This window comes from Leptinotarsa decemlineata, unplaced genomic scaffold, assembly GCF_025532065.1.
Source record: "Leptinotarsa decemlineata unplaced genomic scaffold, Ldec_3_MD MMD2_tig00026328_RagTag_RagTag, whole genome shotgun sequence".
NCBI lineage: Eukaryota > Metazoa > Arthropoda > Insecta > Coleoptera > Chrysomelidae > Leptinotarsa > Leptinotarsa decemlineata.
This window is the reverse complement of record NW_027412688.1, coordinates 33565391-33581950: the sequence shown is the minus strand read 5'-3', so window position 1 is coordinate 33581950 and position 16560 is coordinate 33565391. Positions and strand designations below refer to the sequence as shown.

General features: G+C 34.9%; 1 protein-coding gene across 1 annotated transcript; it reads left to right on the top strand.

Annotated features, from left to right (window-relative positions):
* Positions 1 to 664: 664 nt before the first annotated feature.
* Positions 665 to 16243, top strand: LOC111506699 (leucine-rich repeat-containing protein 56). The gene is made up of 5 exons (XM_023161867.2): positions 665 to 915; positions 5096 to 5424; positions 12101 to 12249; positions 12350 to 12396; positions 16040 to 16243. Exons 1-5 carry the CDS (start codon positions 709 to 711, stop codon positions 16097 to 16099), a joined length of 792 nt encoding a protein of 263 aa, XP_023017635.2. The 5' UTR covers positions 665 to 708; the 3' UTR covers positions 16100 to 16243.
* Positions 16244 to 16560: the final 317 nt, after the last annotated feature.

The window sequence follows — 16560 nt, the reverse complement described above, 5'->3', positions numbered from 1 at the left end:
ATATAAACTAATCGGCTTCGTTAAGAAGCTGGTCGAGTGTGAATAGGTGTGAGCCACAATAAACCCTTGCGGGTTGCGGTGGGGGTCGAATGGACCCACTCATTTTGGACCTAACCTAACCTATATCATCAAGATACGTTTCGCTATGATGTAATATTGTAGAGTGTAAAAAATATAAAGTCGTTCTTTTAGATATGGTTGTTTCTAGAATTTCAATTACTAATTTTCCATTATACAATTGTTACTATTTTCTGAAATTCATTCCTTCAAAAATTTTGTCGCCGTTTCCATTTTTTTTTTCTGTTGGCAACTTTGTAGTAATCAAAAAACCCAGGTCATTTTGTTGTACCTACTATTGATAGTTCCAAAAATTCCAAAAGGGATCCTTCTTGACCTCGAATTGAAAGTGTGGTGAGGTTTTCCAGAGATTGTTTTTCGTAATGAAATAAAATTCCAGACGAAAATTCAGCCGGTTACAATGTTATGAACAGTACTTTTGAAGTAATTCTAGTACTAGTACTTTACAAGATGAACCAAATATTCAATCAATTATTTTCCTTCCATTTCAATTCAATCTCTCACACTATCATAATCTGTGAAATTAAACTCAGATGCGATCAATACCACGTTGTTTATCAGTTTCCGTAGCAACCATCACATTTATGTCAATAATGTCTTCAGTTCTCCTTAAATATCCATATTCACAAAATGTCTCCAAATTTGGAGGGACCAGTTCCTGAAGATGAACCAGAGGAAGAAATATCTATTTTCCTAACCCCCATTTCGAATAATAGTTCATCATCGTCCGAGGTAAATTTCACAGAAGACGCTATTCAAGAAGGTGAAATCGATGTTATCTTGTTACCAGAAGAAACTGTTCACATTCCTTTGGAACAAAATTTGAGGGAGCTACTGGTGAGTAGTGTCCTATTTTTTCTGTCATTCAAATCAAATAATAATATATTCACATATTCAGTGCTTATAACTTTTCCCAAAAGTATGTTCAGAATGTTTTTTCATTCACGAAATTAAAAACCGATATAGTCAACAGTCAGTGTTGTCTAAAAATTACCGTTATTACAAATAAAAAATTCTACCATCATCATGACAAGATCTCCAAATCAAAAATAGTCAATTATGTGAAGGAACACGAATGGAACATCGATAAATCGATTGCTGCTTCGTCCTTTATCAATGAAGGATGAGACCTTCGAAGATTTCAAAATCCATAAGAAGCCTCTTGAATGCAAATGAAATTTCATTTGACTTCGAAAATCTGAAACTGAATGAGCATATTCACTGTTTGGATTTTTTTGGCAATTCATCATTTCCAGAATCTGAAAAAATGAAAAGTGTGGAGTACAAACTTCTATTTGTTTGAAGGTGATTGACAATGTTTCATGATAAATTTCACTAGTTCGGACTTCCATTGTCTACTATATAGAATGATTTGAAATCCCTAAAACAACTAAAAAAGAAGAACTGAAATTGAATAGCTGAAAGTAACAATTATATTAACCAAAATAAACCTGAAATGAAACAATAGTGGAATAAAATACAAATAAAAATAGAACAATTGAATAAATAAAAATGAAGAAATGAAAAACGAAAATAAAAATAAAAAGTGGAGAGGTTCCAAGTTACATTAGTTCACGACGTTTCGATTGTTAGTATCCACAATCGTCTTCGGGTGATGACTGGACTGATTCCTCCGAGAGATGACTATTTATAGGTCGTTAGAGTACTTTCAATTATCCCCGCTTTCCATTTTCCGCTTCACTGGTTCCGTGGGAGATGACCGTTTTGGCGGGAGTTGGCCATTTTTCGCTTGATGATGGGTTTCCAAATGTTGCGTATTTCTACGCTGGCTTGGCTGAATACGTTGTTGGACAACATGTATGCGGCTTCCTTGAATTTTCTCCTAAACCAATGTTCCTCTCTGTGCAAGATCTCAGCTTGGGACTACTCGATGTTGTGTTGATGGGTCCAAACATGGTCTGCTATTCCTGCTATTCACTATTGTTTCGTTTCAGGTTTATTTTGGTTAATATAATTGTTATTTTCAGCTATTCAATTTCAATTCTTCTTTTTTAGTTATTTTAGGGATTTCAAATCATTTTATATAGTAGACAATGGAAGTCCGAACTAGTGAAATACAAACTTCTAGTTCTTTTCAATGAGTTACTGAGTAAATTGAATGTAATTTCCCACAAATGTTCTCAGAATATTTTTAGCTACGCAGGATATCCGGCGTTGTGTCCTCAGAATTCCCCAGTATATTCCCCAGGATAATGAGTTATTCTCATCCTGTTCACGAGGTAACTAAAAATTGTGGTAGAACGATATCACAATTTTGTGCGATGAAAAAAGTTATCAGAAGAGAACACTCAAGGCTGTCGATAGATATCTCTCGAATCCGTTCGCCATCAATGCTGGTATTTCCCAAGGAACAATATTGTCTTCAACCCCTATACTTTTAGTGTTTCGTGAAAAATAATAATAAAAATAATAATTTTTCATTATATGCAAATGGATTTTGGCGATCCATTCTGGTAGATACCATTCTTTGGTACCGTACAATATGTCTCGTTCGAGATGTATTTAGCCTTCAATGGCGACTAGAAAATTGGATGAGCTTCCTCAAAGAAAAGAGACGTTTCCTTTCAACATTCAGAGACTGATGAAAAGTCTACTAACCAAGAATTTGAAATTTTATCTGCTTGGTTGTTACAGGAAATCCCGAAGTTTACAAAATTTGATCGTCAATATATCTCTGACGAAATCAGTCGATTCGTGTCTCTCGTTGGAAAAATTTCACTGATTCAAATGGCGTTCATTTCGATAGAATTGAACGAGTATCCACTGAGATATTACACTTTGAAGTAGGCTCTTGAAAACGAAACAAACTCTTTAAACAACCTCATAAATGACGAAAACATTCAACATCTAAAGGAATCATGTCAAAGTTACAAATTTTCATTCAAATTTCAAATGTGATTGAAAATGATTATGTTTTCATTATCTGTCATCATTTTAGATCTACTAACAGAAGAATAAAAATACATGTACTATAAAACCGAGTACAGCTGAAGAGATTTACTGCTTCCTCAATTGATAACTGATATTTCACAGCCCTGAATGAATCTTCGTGAAGTTTACAACCAGTAAATATCATCAGTAGAAAATTATCATATTTTTTGGTGTCTTTGCCATCGACAACAGTGGCTATTCGTGTTCCAAGTAGGTCATGTTAGGCCCCTGAATCATCTAGGAAGTACCACACCTATACTAACGTCTAATAAACTATTTAAAAAAATATGAATCAATATCGGAAAAACAATTTAGCTTCAGAGTGTGTGAAGAAACGGTAGTAAAATATGGTGTTCCACAGGGCCTATACTTTTCAATGTTTATCTCAACGATTTGATGAAACTAAATTCAGAAGGAGATGTGTTTAGTTATGCTAACGACACAGCAATTATATTTGTAGACGAGGATTGGAAATCTTAAAAAAAAAAGCTGAAAGAGATTTAAAAATAACTCAAGAGTGGTTTAAAAATCGGCTTTCAACAATTAACATCGAGAAAACACATTTCATACCTTTCACCTCATACGTGAAGAACTTACCAGAATATGACACCCTTCAAATAGATGGCAACCAAACAATATCGATGGTCCAACATATTAAATATTTGGGAGTATTCATAGACTGTAATTTGCCTTCGATATCGCCTTCGTCTTGAAAAAACTACGAAGTACATTGTCAAAGTTCAAATATCTATCGAATATTTTGAAAATTGATCAGCTTCGGATATTATATTATGCCCTAGTTGAACCACACTTGAATTATGAAATATTAGCCTGGGGAGCGGCAACAAATAATTATACCAAACAACTGGAGAAAATACAAAAGTGGATCATCAAAATAATATTTAAGAAACCATACACTTATCCCACTAATGACTTATACCGCGAAACGAAGTTATTTGATTTTCGACAACTATATTTTCTATCAGCAGTAATGCGACAGCATACTCACAGAAATACCCTGATAGCCATAAACCATAACTACAGTACCCGTCACAAAATAAATTCTTCTGTTATACCAAGACCAGAAAAAAACACTCTACAAAGAAGTTATGTCTACTTGGGACCCAAATTATATAGCTTGACCTCTCATGAAATGAAAGAATATAATTCCCATCATTTATTTAAAGCAAAACTTAAGGAATGGATAAGCGCCACTCCATCCATCAATGTATTGATATAAAAAACATATATTACAATTTGTTATAAAACAAAAATCAAATTGAAAAAAAAAATCACAAAGAAATTATTACTCTATAATATAAGTATTCTTTCATTATGAGTATTCTTTCGTTACTGTTTCCCTGGTATTTATATTTAACATATACAACATATTCTCTCTTCATTCGAAACTTCTTCCATAATATTTTATATATACATTACTTTTAATTTCATATTTGCAACACCATTTTTACATTTTATATATAAAACACTATTTTTCCATTTTATTTGCTTTAGACTTCATATTTGAATTTTATATCAAAAGCACTATTTATTACTCTTCCGATACTCTTTTCATTATATTTTGTATATACAACATTATCCTTGATTTTATTTTTACAACAATATTTTTATATTTCAAACACTTTATAATTCATATTTCAATTTCATATTTTCTTTCAATTTTCCTGATATGATTTCGAGATTCTGGATCTACGTAGACAATTTCACTGTAGTCAAGGTCCGCCTTTTGGTATTATGTCTACTTTGACTAGATCTCCTATTAGGCTAATTGAATGTATAGCTATTACTTTCGTGAAGTTTCACTCCCACTACCAAGGCTTGCCTTGTTGGGTAGTATGTATTTATTTACCATTGAATGTCTTCTTTTATTGTACCTTTTCTTTAAATGTAATGTAAATAAATATTATTATTATTATTATTTAAAGTTTTGTCAACGATTCAACGTAGGAAAACGAAACTAACTTCAACATTTGAACTCACAAACTCTGTACCGCGAGTCTTACACAGATGTGCTTTTCGGATAACTCCATTAACTCTCTTGCAGGTCAAAGTAACAAATACTGAAGATCTCTCGACAGTCACGCACATCAAATTGAGAGTGATCTCTAGAGAAGTTACTTTGCAGCATCTTAGCATCTATACCCCCGCATTACGGGAGCTGATACTAGATGGAAGTATGGTAACTTCTCTACGGGATATAGGAGGAGGCCTGAAAAACTTAAAAATCCTCAGAGTAAACCATTGTGGTCTAACCTGTATAGATGGCGTATTTGGGATTGATACTTTGGAGGAGCTGTATGCTGCTGATAATTCAATCACCAATTTAGCTCCCTGTGCATTCTTAGCTAATATCAGGATCGTTGATGTTCGCAGGTGAATATTTTTCATTGCTCTATACCAGACACCCACACAACTAGAAAAATCTGACTTTTGTGGTGTTCATTTTCCTCAAAATGATTCTGTAACTGTGATTTATTAACGAACGACATTTTTTTTGTACTCTTGACCAAATCATCTTATTACATTTATTATTTATCTACTTTCATTCCTTTCATAAACACGTATGTTCCTTGAGAATAACAAAATTATTATTATATAATACATTCAAGAAACAGTTCATTGCGAAATTTTAACAGAACACTTTTATAAAAACCCAACAGATGTTTTGATATACAAAAGCTTCTTCAGGGGTGTCTGTACACTCGAAACACGTGTTGTGTTTTCGTAAAACTGGTGAATGAACGTCTCACAATGAAGTGTTTCTTGAATACGTTTTGGATTTTCATCAAGTATCGACCATTTTCATCACATACTACATGGATCAATAAGTCCCGAGACTAACCCAGAGATGGCGCTCTTAGTAAACCAGTAACCACGTCTTTCTAGAGTACTAACCTTTGCTTGAAACGTGTCGAAATTTTAAGTCGATCGGACCAGAAACAGCTGAGTTATCGAGGTTAGAGTAAAGTCGTTTTGTAGTTTGTTTCAAAAATGGAAAAAACCGAGTTTCGTGTTCTGATAAAACATTGTTTTTTAATGGGTAAAAACACCGTGCAAGCGAAAGAATGGATTGAAAAATGTTACCCGGACTCTTGTCCATCAAAAGTAACGATTTGTCGGTGGTTTGCCGAGTTTAAACGTGGTCGTACCGACACAAATGACGCAGAACGCTCGGGTAGACCTGTGGAAGCTGTTACACCGGAAAATGTGAGTGAAGTGACAAAAATTGTAATGAAAGATCGTAAAGTGAAGCTCCGTGAGATTGCTGAGATGACACAGATATCATATGAAAGTGTATTTACTATCCTTCATGAAAAATTGAGCATGAAAAAGGTTTTTTCTAAGTGGGTGCCGCGATTGCTTTCGATGGAACAAAAACAGCAACGAGTCGATGATTCAGAAAGCTGTTTATCGCTATTTACTCGCAACAAAAAAGATTTCTTGCGTCGTTACGTGACCATGGACGAAACATGGATACATCACTACACTCCAGAGTCAAAGCGGCAGTCATCTGAGTGGCGCACAGCTGGCGAAAGCCGTCCGAAACGTCCGAAAACGCAGCAGTCAGCTGGCAAAGTGATGGCGTCAGTTTTTTGGGATGCGCATGTCGTGATTTTCATTGACTACCTCGAAAAAGGTAAATCGATCAACAGTGATTATTATATTGACTTACTGGTACGTTTGAAGGAGGAAATCGCAAAAAAACGACCGCACATGCAGAGAAAGAAAATCCTTTTTCACCAAGACAATGCACCTTGCCACAGGTCGATGAAAACAATGGCAAAATTAAACGAATTGGGCTTTGATCTGCTTCCCCACCCCCCATACTCACCAGATTTAGCCCCCAGTGACTACTGGCTCTTTGCTGATCTTAAAAAAATGCTCCAGGGAAAAAGATTTGGCTCAAATGAGGAGGTCATCGCTGAAACTGAAACTTATTTTGAAGCGAAAGATACATTTTTTTATAAACATGGTATTGAAAAATTGGAAAAGCGTTGGAACCATTGTATCACCCTAAAAGAAGATTATGTTGATGAATGAAAAAAAATTTTGAAAAAAAAATGTTGTTTTCATTGTTAGTCTCGGGACTTATTGATCCATGTGTTATATCTAATATATAAAATTCTCGTATCACAGTGTTAGTTGCGATAGGTTCAAATATGTTTTTCACACCCCTAAGTGATAAGGTTGTTCAATCCCAAACAAAATGTTTTGTTTGGGATTGATGTCAGGCGTCTATCGGTGTCAGTTACCACTCAATGAATAGCACGGGGTAGGGATGATAATGCCTACACAGTTTTCAGCCACTATTATTGTTTATCTATCTACCGTAGATACAGTTTGTGATGCCACAGAAGCTATGCATTATCCAATAGAAATATTCAATTCATTCTACAATCCTCAATCTGTACAACTGCAATTTATTATAAAAAAACGATTCTTACATACATATCTCTTTCTAATATAGTTACAACATTCAAGCGTTATAGGCTCGCTTGCGTAATCTGTTGAATTTCCAAAACTTGAGAGGAAGGTTGAATAAGGTCAAGTATAGACAGAATTGATTGTACTCGAACTGATCCAACAAAAGCTTCTTAGGTAATAATACCATGAACCCTAATAAAACAAATCAATTATGCATTCATACTACCCACCAAAAATAAGAAATTCAGCGTTACTGGTATATTAGCCATATTGTCATCCAGTCAGCCAGCGCCCTCTGTAGTGTATGCGACAATGTGCTTTTTCTAATATCAACGGTTTCCACAAACTTCGTATTTTTGTTATAATAATTTGAAAATGAAGGTTGAGCCTAGTTTTGTTGAAGCAAACTCCCGACAAATTACCAGGAGTCGATTTTGAAATGATCGACGAATTTTACTTGAAAAATTTGCAATACTTTGGTACCGAAATGAAGAATGAAAAACTGAAACGGTGGGTGGTATATTTAGTAGGTCCCTTTTATTTTTATGACATTCATTTCAGACTTTGTCTTTTATCGAAGGATGGGAAGTTTTTATTTTATTTTTATTTTATCTCGGCTAAGGAGCAGTATGGCAAAAATATGTGTAGTGAAATGTAGGATTACTCCAGAACATATCAATCCAAAAATAACCTAAAAAAATATTTTTCGGAATGTAAACTAATGACACGGAATATGTAGCAAAATAGGCACCCACAGATACCTACCTTTTACAAAAAAAACGTTCTTTGATTAGATAATAATTGTAACAGTTGTATTCACACCGAGTTGATAACAATAACAACAAAAATGGCGTCCGTCAAATTGGATCATCAGATCTGTGATTGGATATTAAAAACCAATTCACTTAGCAACTCCGCTCTAGACATGATCAATTTTATTGGCCAACAAACACGCGGCCAATTCAAATTCTTGTTTTTCGAATTTTTCTTTTTTCAGCAAATATAAAGAAATATTATGACCGATTAGGCTTAATAAGTATAATATACCCCTAACTCGATCAGTCTATAAGCAAACCAGTATTATTTTCCATAGCATGAAACAAGCTCATTGCAGTGTCTATAGACGAAGCGCCGTCTTGTTGAAAATACAAATCTTCCTTTACTTCTCTACTCAACATTAGAATGAGGATTTTGTTGTGCCCAAGCATAAGAACTGTGACGGTTGAAAATGTCGAGCCTGCTCACAAAAGCTCCATCTGTACAAATACAATTTAACAAAAATCCCGCACTTGGTTACAACTTTACAGGAACCACTGGCAAAAAATCATGTGGTGTTCAAAATCTCCTGTATGGCTTGATATTCTGCACATTTTCAAAATACATGTTGTTGCTCAGAAAAGATCATTATGCGGTTTTCCCATTTGTCATAAATTTGTCCCTCAGACACAGTCATTAGTTTTTATCTATTTAGTTTGAAAACAGGAGTTTTCCTTCGAAAATGTCCTATTCGGCCCACTCTGTAGACACCATAGGTTGAAGAAATCAATATTATTCGTAAGTGTTATTGTTCTGAAAAAAATAACATAACAGTGTTTGCGTGTCAGCTAGCTACATAGAATATTCAGAATTCAACCCAAGAAGTTCAAACCATTTGATTACACTGCCTCACAAAAATAGTAAACAGCTATTGTATGTAATTTATAGACATTCTTCTATCAGGAAGCTATCGTATAGCCAAGCACAATGATGTGTATCACTTTAGACGACTCAGCATGAAAATTCAGAATATGAGTTTGTCATTTCTCTATCATTTTGGCAACTGATGGTCATAACCTACTGAAAATTGATAATTATGAATGACAAACTGGATTTGAGATTTAGTTATTCAAAACCATGACCTTTTTTTAAGGATAAAGCACAAGCACTACAGGAAACTCCTTATATCTCTCTGAGAATGATGCCTGTGCGAAAGTAGCGATTCACGTTGGATTTGAGTCGCTGTGGATTCAATTCATGTAGAAACACGTTTTCAGGAAGTTTATTCCAGATAAACGCAGTTCTCATGATGAGAGAGTTCTTACACAGTGAAGTTCGAGGTGTACTGAGTTGAACTCCAAAACGATGAGCAACCAAAGTCCGTCGCGTGTTGCTGATATGTATTATCATGAGACACGTACAATCTAAAATAATAAACAAAAACTATCCAATCTGGTTTTCTAATAATACAAGGAAACTGATAAAAAATAAATCTAAACTGCACAAAAAATGGAAAACATACAAAAACGAAGAAGATTACTTGAACTTTTCAATATTGCGTAAAGAGGTTAAAAAACAAATCAATTCAGATGACTCCGAATACATTAATAATCTAGAAAGTGATTTGGCGACGAATGTGAAACAATTCTGGTCATATATTTCCAACAAAAAAATTAAACACAGACAATGGTATGTCACTGGATGAACAAAAACTCGAAAACTCTCAGGATATCTGCAAAGGCTTCTCTGAATTGTTCTCCTCAGTTTACGAAAGTGATAATACTCCATCAAATATCATCCTAGATTTAAATTCGGTATATAGTAAAATCTGCATTGACTCAATAAGTGAAGAGAAAATACGGCAACAAATTCGAAAACTTGACATATCAAAAAGCTGTGGCCCCGACAATATCCCTCCTATTTTCATAAAATCTTGTGTGGAGTCACTAATCGAGCCATTGTACATAATTTTCAATAACTCACTGAAAACGGGAATATTTCCTTAAAATTGGAAATTAGCCAATATGATTCCAGTATATAGTAGTGGAAACCAGAGTGTGAAAATTATAGAGGCATAACGCTTCTATGTATATATAACAGGCGAACTTTATTTCATGGCAAAAATTCGCCTAACAAATTTTCAACACGGGTTTTATCGTGACCGGGCTCCTGCCGTTAGTACAAGGAACGTTGGAATATATGGATGACAACGTTCAGGTGGATGCCGTGTACACAGATTCTTGTAAGACTTTTGACAAGGTCCACCACTGTTGGTGCTTGCTCATCAAGTTGGAGAATTTTGGTGTGCATGGCAGTCTGCTGAGGTGGATTCCATCCTACCTACGTAATAGGTATCAGATTGTGAAACTTTATGATAATATATCTGAAATTTATCAAGTAACTTCCGGTGTCCCACAGGGATCACACCTGGGACCGCTGATGTTCTCAATTATCATTAATGACATTGGTTCGTACTATCAACATAGTCATTATCTATTATACGACGATGATTTGAAAATTTATTCTCCGATAGAGCAGAAATAACAAGTACTTCTTCAACAAGACATCGATCGTTTAGATGATTATTGTCAATCCAATAAGTTACATCTCAATCATAGTAAATGCTCTTCTACAACATTTTCTCGAAAAAGCGGAGTCTTGATTACATTTACGAGATAGGCGGTTCACTTCTGAAAAAAGTTCAACAAATAAAGGATCAAAGCATTATTCTTGATCCAAAATTGTCTTTTGAAAACCATATTGACAATGTAGTTGAAAAAGCACTAAGAAATCTTGGCTTTTTAGTCAGAAACTGTAAAGATTTTAAAAACCCTGAAACCTGCATACTCTTATTTAATTCCATTGTTCGCAGCCACCTTGAGTATGCAACAATAGTGTGGAATCCTTTTCATTAAAAATATATAAATAGAATAGAATAGGCTCAATAGAGATTCATACGCTTCCTAAACTTCAAATTCATATTAAGTCAAAGTTTTCCTCCATATACTTCTAGCCTAAAAATATATAAAATTGACGAATCAGAAACCAGACGGAAAATTGCCTAAAACATTTTTCTTAGTAAATTGTTGAACAATAAAATCGATTCAGAATATTGTTTGGCAAATTTATCGTTCAAGGCAAATGTTTATTCCATGCGCAATGGTGATTTATTCAAGTTGTCTCCAGCAAGTAGTAATCATTTCTTAAACGCTCCAATATCTCGTATGCAACAAATATACAATTCCACTTTTTCCTCTGTTGACCTATTGCACTTACCCCTCACAAAAGTAAGGTTTTCTTGTAGAAACATACTATGCACTAGGTAGAGTAACTATATTTTCATTTCTATTTGTAAATAATTATCTTTAGTTTGATCTAGCTCAACTCTTTGAATGTAATGATGAATCTTGTAATTTTTGTGTGACTCTATAATTGGAACTTTTGTTCTTGATGGAATCAAATGTGCCAAGTCACTTGAACACCGCTTGTTAAAGTATTTATAAAAGAGAGACCAATCTCAAACCTTTCTTCGATGTTCCAGACTGTCAAGGTTTCAAGTGATGTTCATATTTTCAGGCAAGCGGATAGCTCTTTTCTGGATGGAATCCAGCACCTTCAGGGTGCTTCATACATGAAAACAATACTCCAATGAAGGTCTTATCTGAGTTAGATCCGAGCCTGTGAACTTTTGCTCGGCAATAGAAGATAATTTTCATAAGACATTGGTGGGAGATTTTTCTGTAATCTGTAAATCCCAATTTAGATAATAAATGCCTTTCCCGAAGTGTACCAATTTTCAATTCATTTCTTGGTTTGCAAAGAAATTCATGTGGAAAACTGAAACTCTATATTTGATCATTTGTTGCAGGAATTTTATATCTGAAACAAATCTGGGATACTTGAGTTTGTGTCAAAACTTGGAAGAGCTTTCAGTGGAGGGAAATCCCGAAATAGGTTCTCGTTACAGAGAAAAAATACTTCTCCTTCTGCCCTACCTCAAAAAAATTGATGGGGAGTGTGAGTTCCAATCTAATGTGTTACAACTTCCTCTCTGGAAATATAAAACACTTTTCACATGAGAGCTGATGAAGTACATTTCAAACGAATGTTTTTTTAGGTACAAGAAGGGCGTCTCATCCAGATAGTGATATCCATCATAATTTGGTGAGTATTCCTAATTCGTAATTCATAAACAGTGTAATTTGGATTCCGTTGAACTTTTATTACATTGTGGTGGGATTTGCACTGAATAGTTTACAAATCCCCAACACGAGGTATCGCTGTGAAATAACTTTCCAGAGTCAGTATGAGCTATTTTATAGCGAAACACGTGTTGCGATCTGGTGAACTGTTCATTGAAAAGTTCACAATAGAATGTTACTTGAATACTTCATGGATTTTCACCATTTGAGAGTTATGATTGAATTTGAATTTATTAATATTCATGGAACACAATAATCTTTACATTATTCGAAAACATCACAAGATGTATCATGGCGAGTTGAGGACTAATTGAGTATTTGTTTTATATAGAAGGCATTGTATAGATTTTGCAATACGAACTAGTTCTTCGAAATTTTGTATAATTCATATTACTCAAAAAAAATCAACGAAGGAACTTGGCAAAAATAATTTTTGGGTAATTCTTCTCATTTACGATATTTTAAGTTGAAGAAGATAATATCTATGTCCACTTTTTTTGTTCATAATCCCACCCGAATATGGTTCCACTGTATAGGAGAAATAAACAGGCAGGAGGTCACAAATAAAACCATTACCATTTCCTCCGACATCCATCCGGCAATTAAGGCGCTCAGCCCATTTCAAGTCTTCTCAAGACTAGTGGGAAACTATCTGAGAGCAATCAAGGAGCTAAGTACCCAAAATAGGGTCACTCTAGCTTGGTTACCCGGACGTGAGGGTCACAAGGGCAATGAGGACGCCGATGTTCTAGCCCGTCAAGGCGCATCCAAGGCTCTGATTGGCCCAAAACCCTGCTGCGGGGTAGTGAAAGTATCTATAAAGACGTCCATAAACTCATGGATGCAAGCCGAATCGATTGGTGGACTAAGCTCCCAGGAATGAGGCATGCGAAAGAGTTCATGAAGAAACCATCGCCCAGATTCACAGAAGACCTGATAAACCACAACCGTGAGGTTGGTAGGGTAGTGGTGGGTCTACTAATGGGGCATAGCTGACTCAGTAAAACATATGAGCTACATGGGTCTGACAGAGGAAACCCAATGCACGTTCTGTCAAGAAGAGGAAGAAAACGCACTGCATGTGCTCTGTGAATGCGAAAAATGTATAAAAAAAAAGAGTAGTTACCTTTCTTGCAAATGAAAAATTTTGTCAACTGAACAATATGGTTTCAGGGAAGGAATGTCAACAGAAGATGCAATTTTCAGTGTAACTCGAAATGTATATGATAGTCTGAATACCAACAAAAAAGTGATTGGAATATTTTTAGATATGCAGAAAGCTTTTGATGCCGTATCTCACTCTAAACTCCTGGATAAACTAACACAATACGGAATAAGAGGTGTTTGCCTTGAACTTTTCCGAAGTTACTTGAGAAACAGTTCGTAAAAATAAATGAATATGAGAGTAACCAACAAATAACAAAGTGTGGTGTTCCTCAAGGCACTGTTTCAGGACCTGTCCTTCTTTTATTCACATTAATGATTTACTAAATACAAATCTTGATGGTGATCTTTATTCGTATGCAGATGACATTGTATATGTAGTGGATGGAGATAACTGGGATGAGACCATTTCGAAGGCTGAAGTTGGCATGTTAATTTTGAAACATAACTTGAGTTATGACTTGCTCAAACTCGATATCACGAAAACTCAATTCATGACATTTTCATGTAGTGAAAAATATCAACCAACATTTGATGAAATAAAAATTCATAGTTCGAAATGTTTACCGAAACATTTTCAAAAAAAAAAAATATATATCATATATATATATATATATATATATATATATATATATATATATATATATATATATATATATATATATCCAAAAAAACGCCCAGACAGGTCGATTTTTATTGGAAGGAGGGCAGTTTTTCCCCATTTACAGCGTCGTCACTTTAACCCCGGAGCAGAGGGGGTGAACAACCCTTAGAATTTGAATAGGAAACTGGGGGCGAGTCGTACATCGATTGAAAAACCTTAGAATTCTCTGAACAACGGTGTACATTTTTTTAATTTGCACGAACCATATTCAATTTAGAGTTGAAGTTACTTACTTCATTCTCATGTTAGCATATGCTCAAATTGGATACCTCCAGCTTCCATGCAATAACAGAGATTCTGCTGGAAATGTTCTTGAACATTGTGGAGCATTTCTGGAGTGATTTGACGACATTCATTTGAGATTCGTTGTCGTAAATCTTCGAGTGATGCAGGAGGAGTACAGTAAATTCTTCTTTTCAAATGACCCCACGGAAAAAATCTAACGGCGAAAGGTCTGGTGATCGGGGTGGCCATTCGATAGTGCCCTGCCTTCCATTCCAGTGATCCGGAAAAGTCTGATCTAAACACTGCCGAACAGAGCATAGTGCGGAGGAGCCCATCTTGTTGAATCATTAACAGATCCTCCCGATAATTATGGTTCAATTTTCAATAATTTCAGTGAGAAGGGGATTATTAGTATCTTCCAAAAGCTCCAGATACATTTGTCCGGTTGAATTCCCTTCTAAAAGCAATGGGCCAACAATACGGTCACCAAAAATTCCAGCCCATACATTTAATTTTTGTGGACGTTGAGTATGCACTTCCTGAAAAATGTGAAAGCCCAATATTGAAAATTAGGGCGATTACCTGTGACATTCAGAAAAAAAGTACATTCATCACTAAAGCGAATGTTGAAAACAAAATGTGGATTCTACTACGTTCACTAACCAACTCGCAAAATAGCAAACGTCGATCGAAATCATCTTCATTCAGTTCTTGCGTCAATTTAATTTTGTGAGGATGCATTTTGTGGGATTTTGAAATACGCCGAATGCTAGTTCGTGACACCCCGGAAACAAATGCTAACTTTCTTGTGCTCAAAGTATAGTCAATCTCAACATGACCCAGAATTGCCACTTGTGTCGCCTCATTTGTTACTGGTGGTTCAATTTGCCGTACTGTCGCGACACATTCTTTCCATGTTGTTGATTGAACAGTTCAGTGGCTCTCGCAGACAACTATTTCCATAGTACAGTTGCAGTTGCAGTTGCAATCTCTGCAGTTGTGTGAACCATTGTTTCTTTAGCAACACTTTACGGCACTCACTACTAGTAATAATGTAGATATCACTTTTAACATGAAAATGAAAAATAGAAACAGCATTTTCAATCATTCCTCAATTTTAATAATCCTCTTATAGAAGAAGAAATAAAATATTAACAGAAAAGTATCGTAAGAAACAAATGAAAGAGTTCCAAATACATTCCAACTGAGTAGTGGCGTACAACAATTTGTTGCTATTAAATATTGGAAGAGTTAATCAAGAACTTTTTTGAATACGTCCAAATTTGTTTATAGAATTCCAAGATCTTTCAAACGATGTGCGACACGCCTCCAGTGTCCTATTGAAATTCTAAGGGTTGTTCACCCCTCTGCTCCGGGGCTGAAGTGACGATGCTGTAAATGGGGGAAAAATTGTCCTCCTCCCAATAAAAGTCGATCTGTCTGAGCGTCTTTTCGGATTTGCAAGATTAGTACTCAAAACCTCCATGTCAAGTTTTCGATGGCCCACCCTGTATTTATGATATATTCTTACGTTCATTTTTTCTCTTTACAGGCGACGGAGCAAAACAGAAGTGGTTTCAGTATACAATTTCCACCTCGAGTTTTCTTTTGAATCTAATAAAAACGAAGATCACTATTATATTTTCAAAATAGGTCACAAAGAATAATTATGGAAGATCCATTTAAACTAGTCGATACAAGCTTCAATACTGTTTATTTCTAATACATACATTAATATACATGAATTTTTCAGTTACGTCATTATTGTTCAATAGAATTTTTAAGTACATCATTATCTCATGTTGAATATTCAAATTATATTTTTTTATTATATATTCATATCTACATCTGATGAGTGGATTAGTAGCTAGGATTCGACTCTTCTGGAATAATACAATTCCAGGTTACAATTGTTAAATAATCTAGAATTACTAATAAAAGTTTATACAAATACTATCTTCTTATTATATATTTATATCTATGTCTGACGAGAGGATCAGTGACTAGAATTCGACTCTTCTGGAATCATTTCAATTCCAGTTCAAAATTGTTGAAAAAATAGTAATACCAAAT

Excerpts from the sequence above, each read along its gene's own strand:
- LOC111506699 (XM_023161867.2), top strand. The coding sequence starts at position 709 with ATGTCTCCAAATTTGGAGGGACCAGTTCCTGAAGATGAACCAGAGGAA. Across the intron at positions 916-5,095 it reads AAAATTTGAGGGAGCTACTG|GTCAAAGTAACAAATACTGA; the intron begins GTGAGTAGTGTC and ends ACTCTCTTGCAG. Across the intron at positions 12,397-16,039 it reads GTGATATCCATCATAATTTG|GCGACGGAGCAAAACAGAAG; the intron begins GTGAGTATTCCT and ends TTCTCTTTACAG.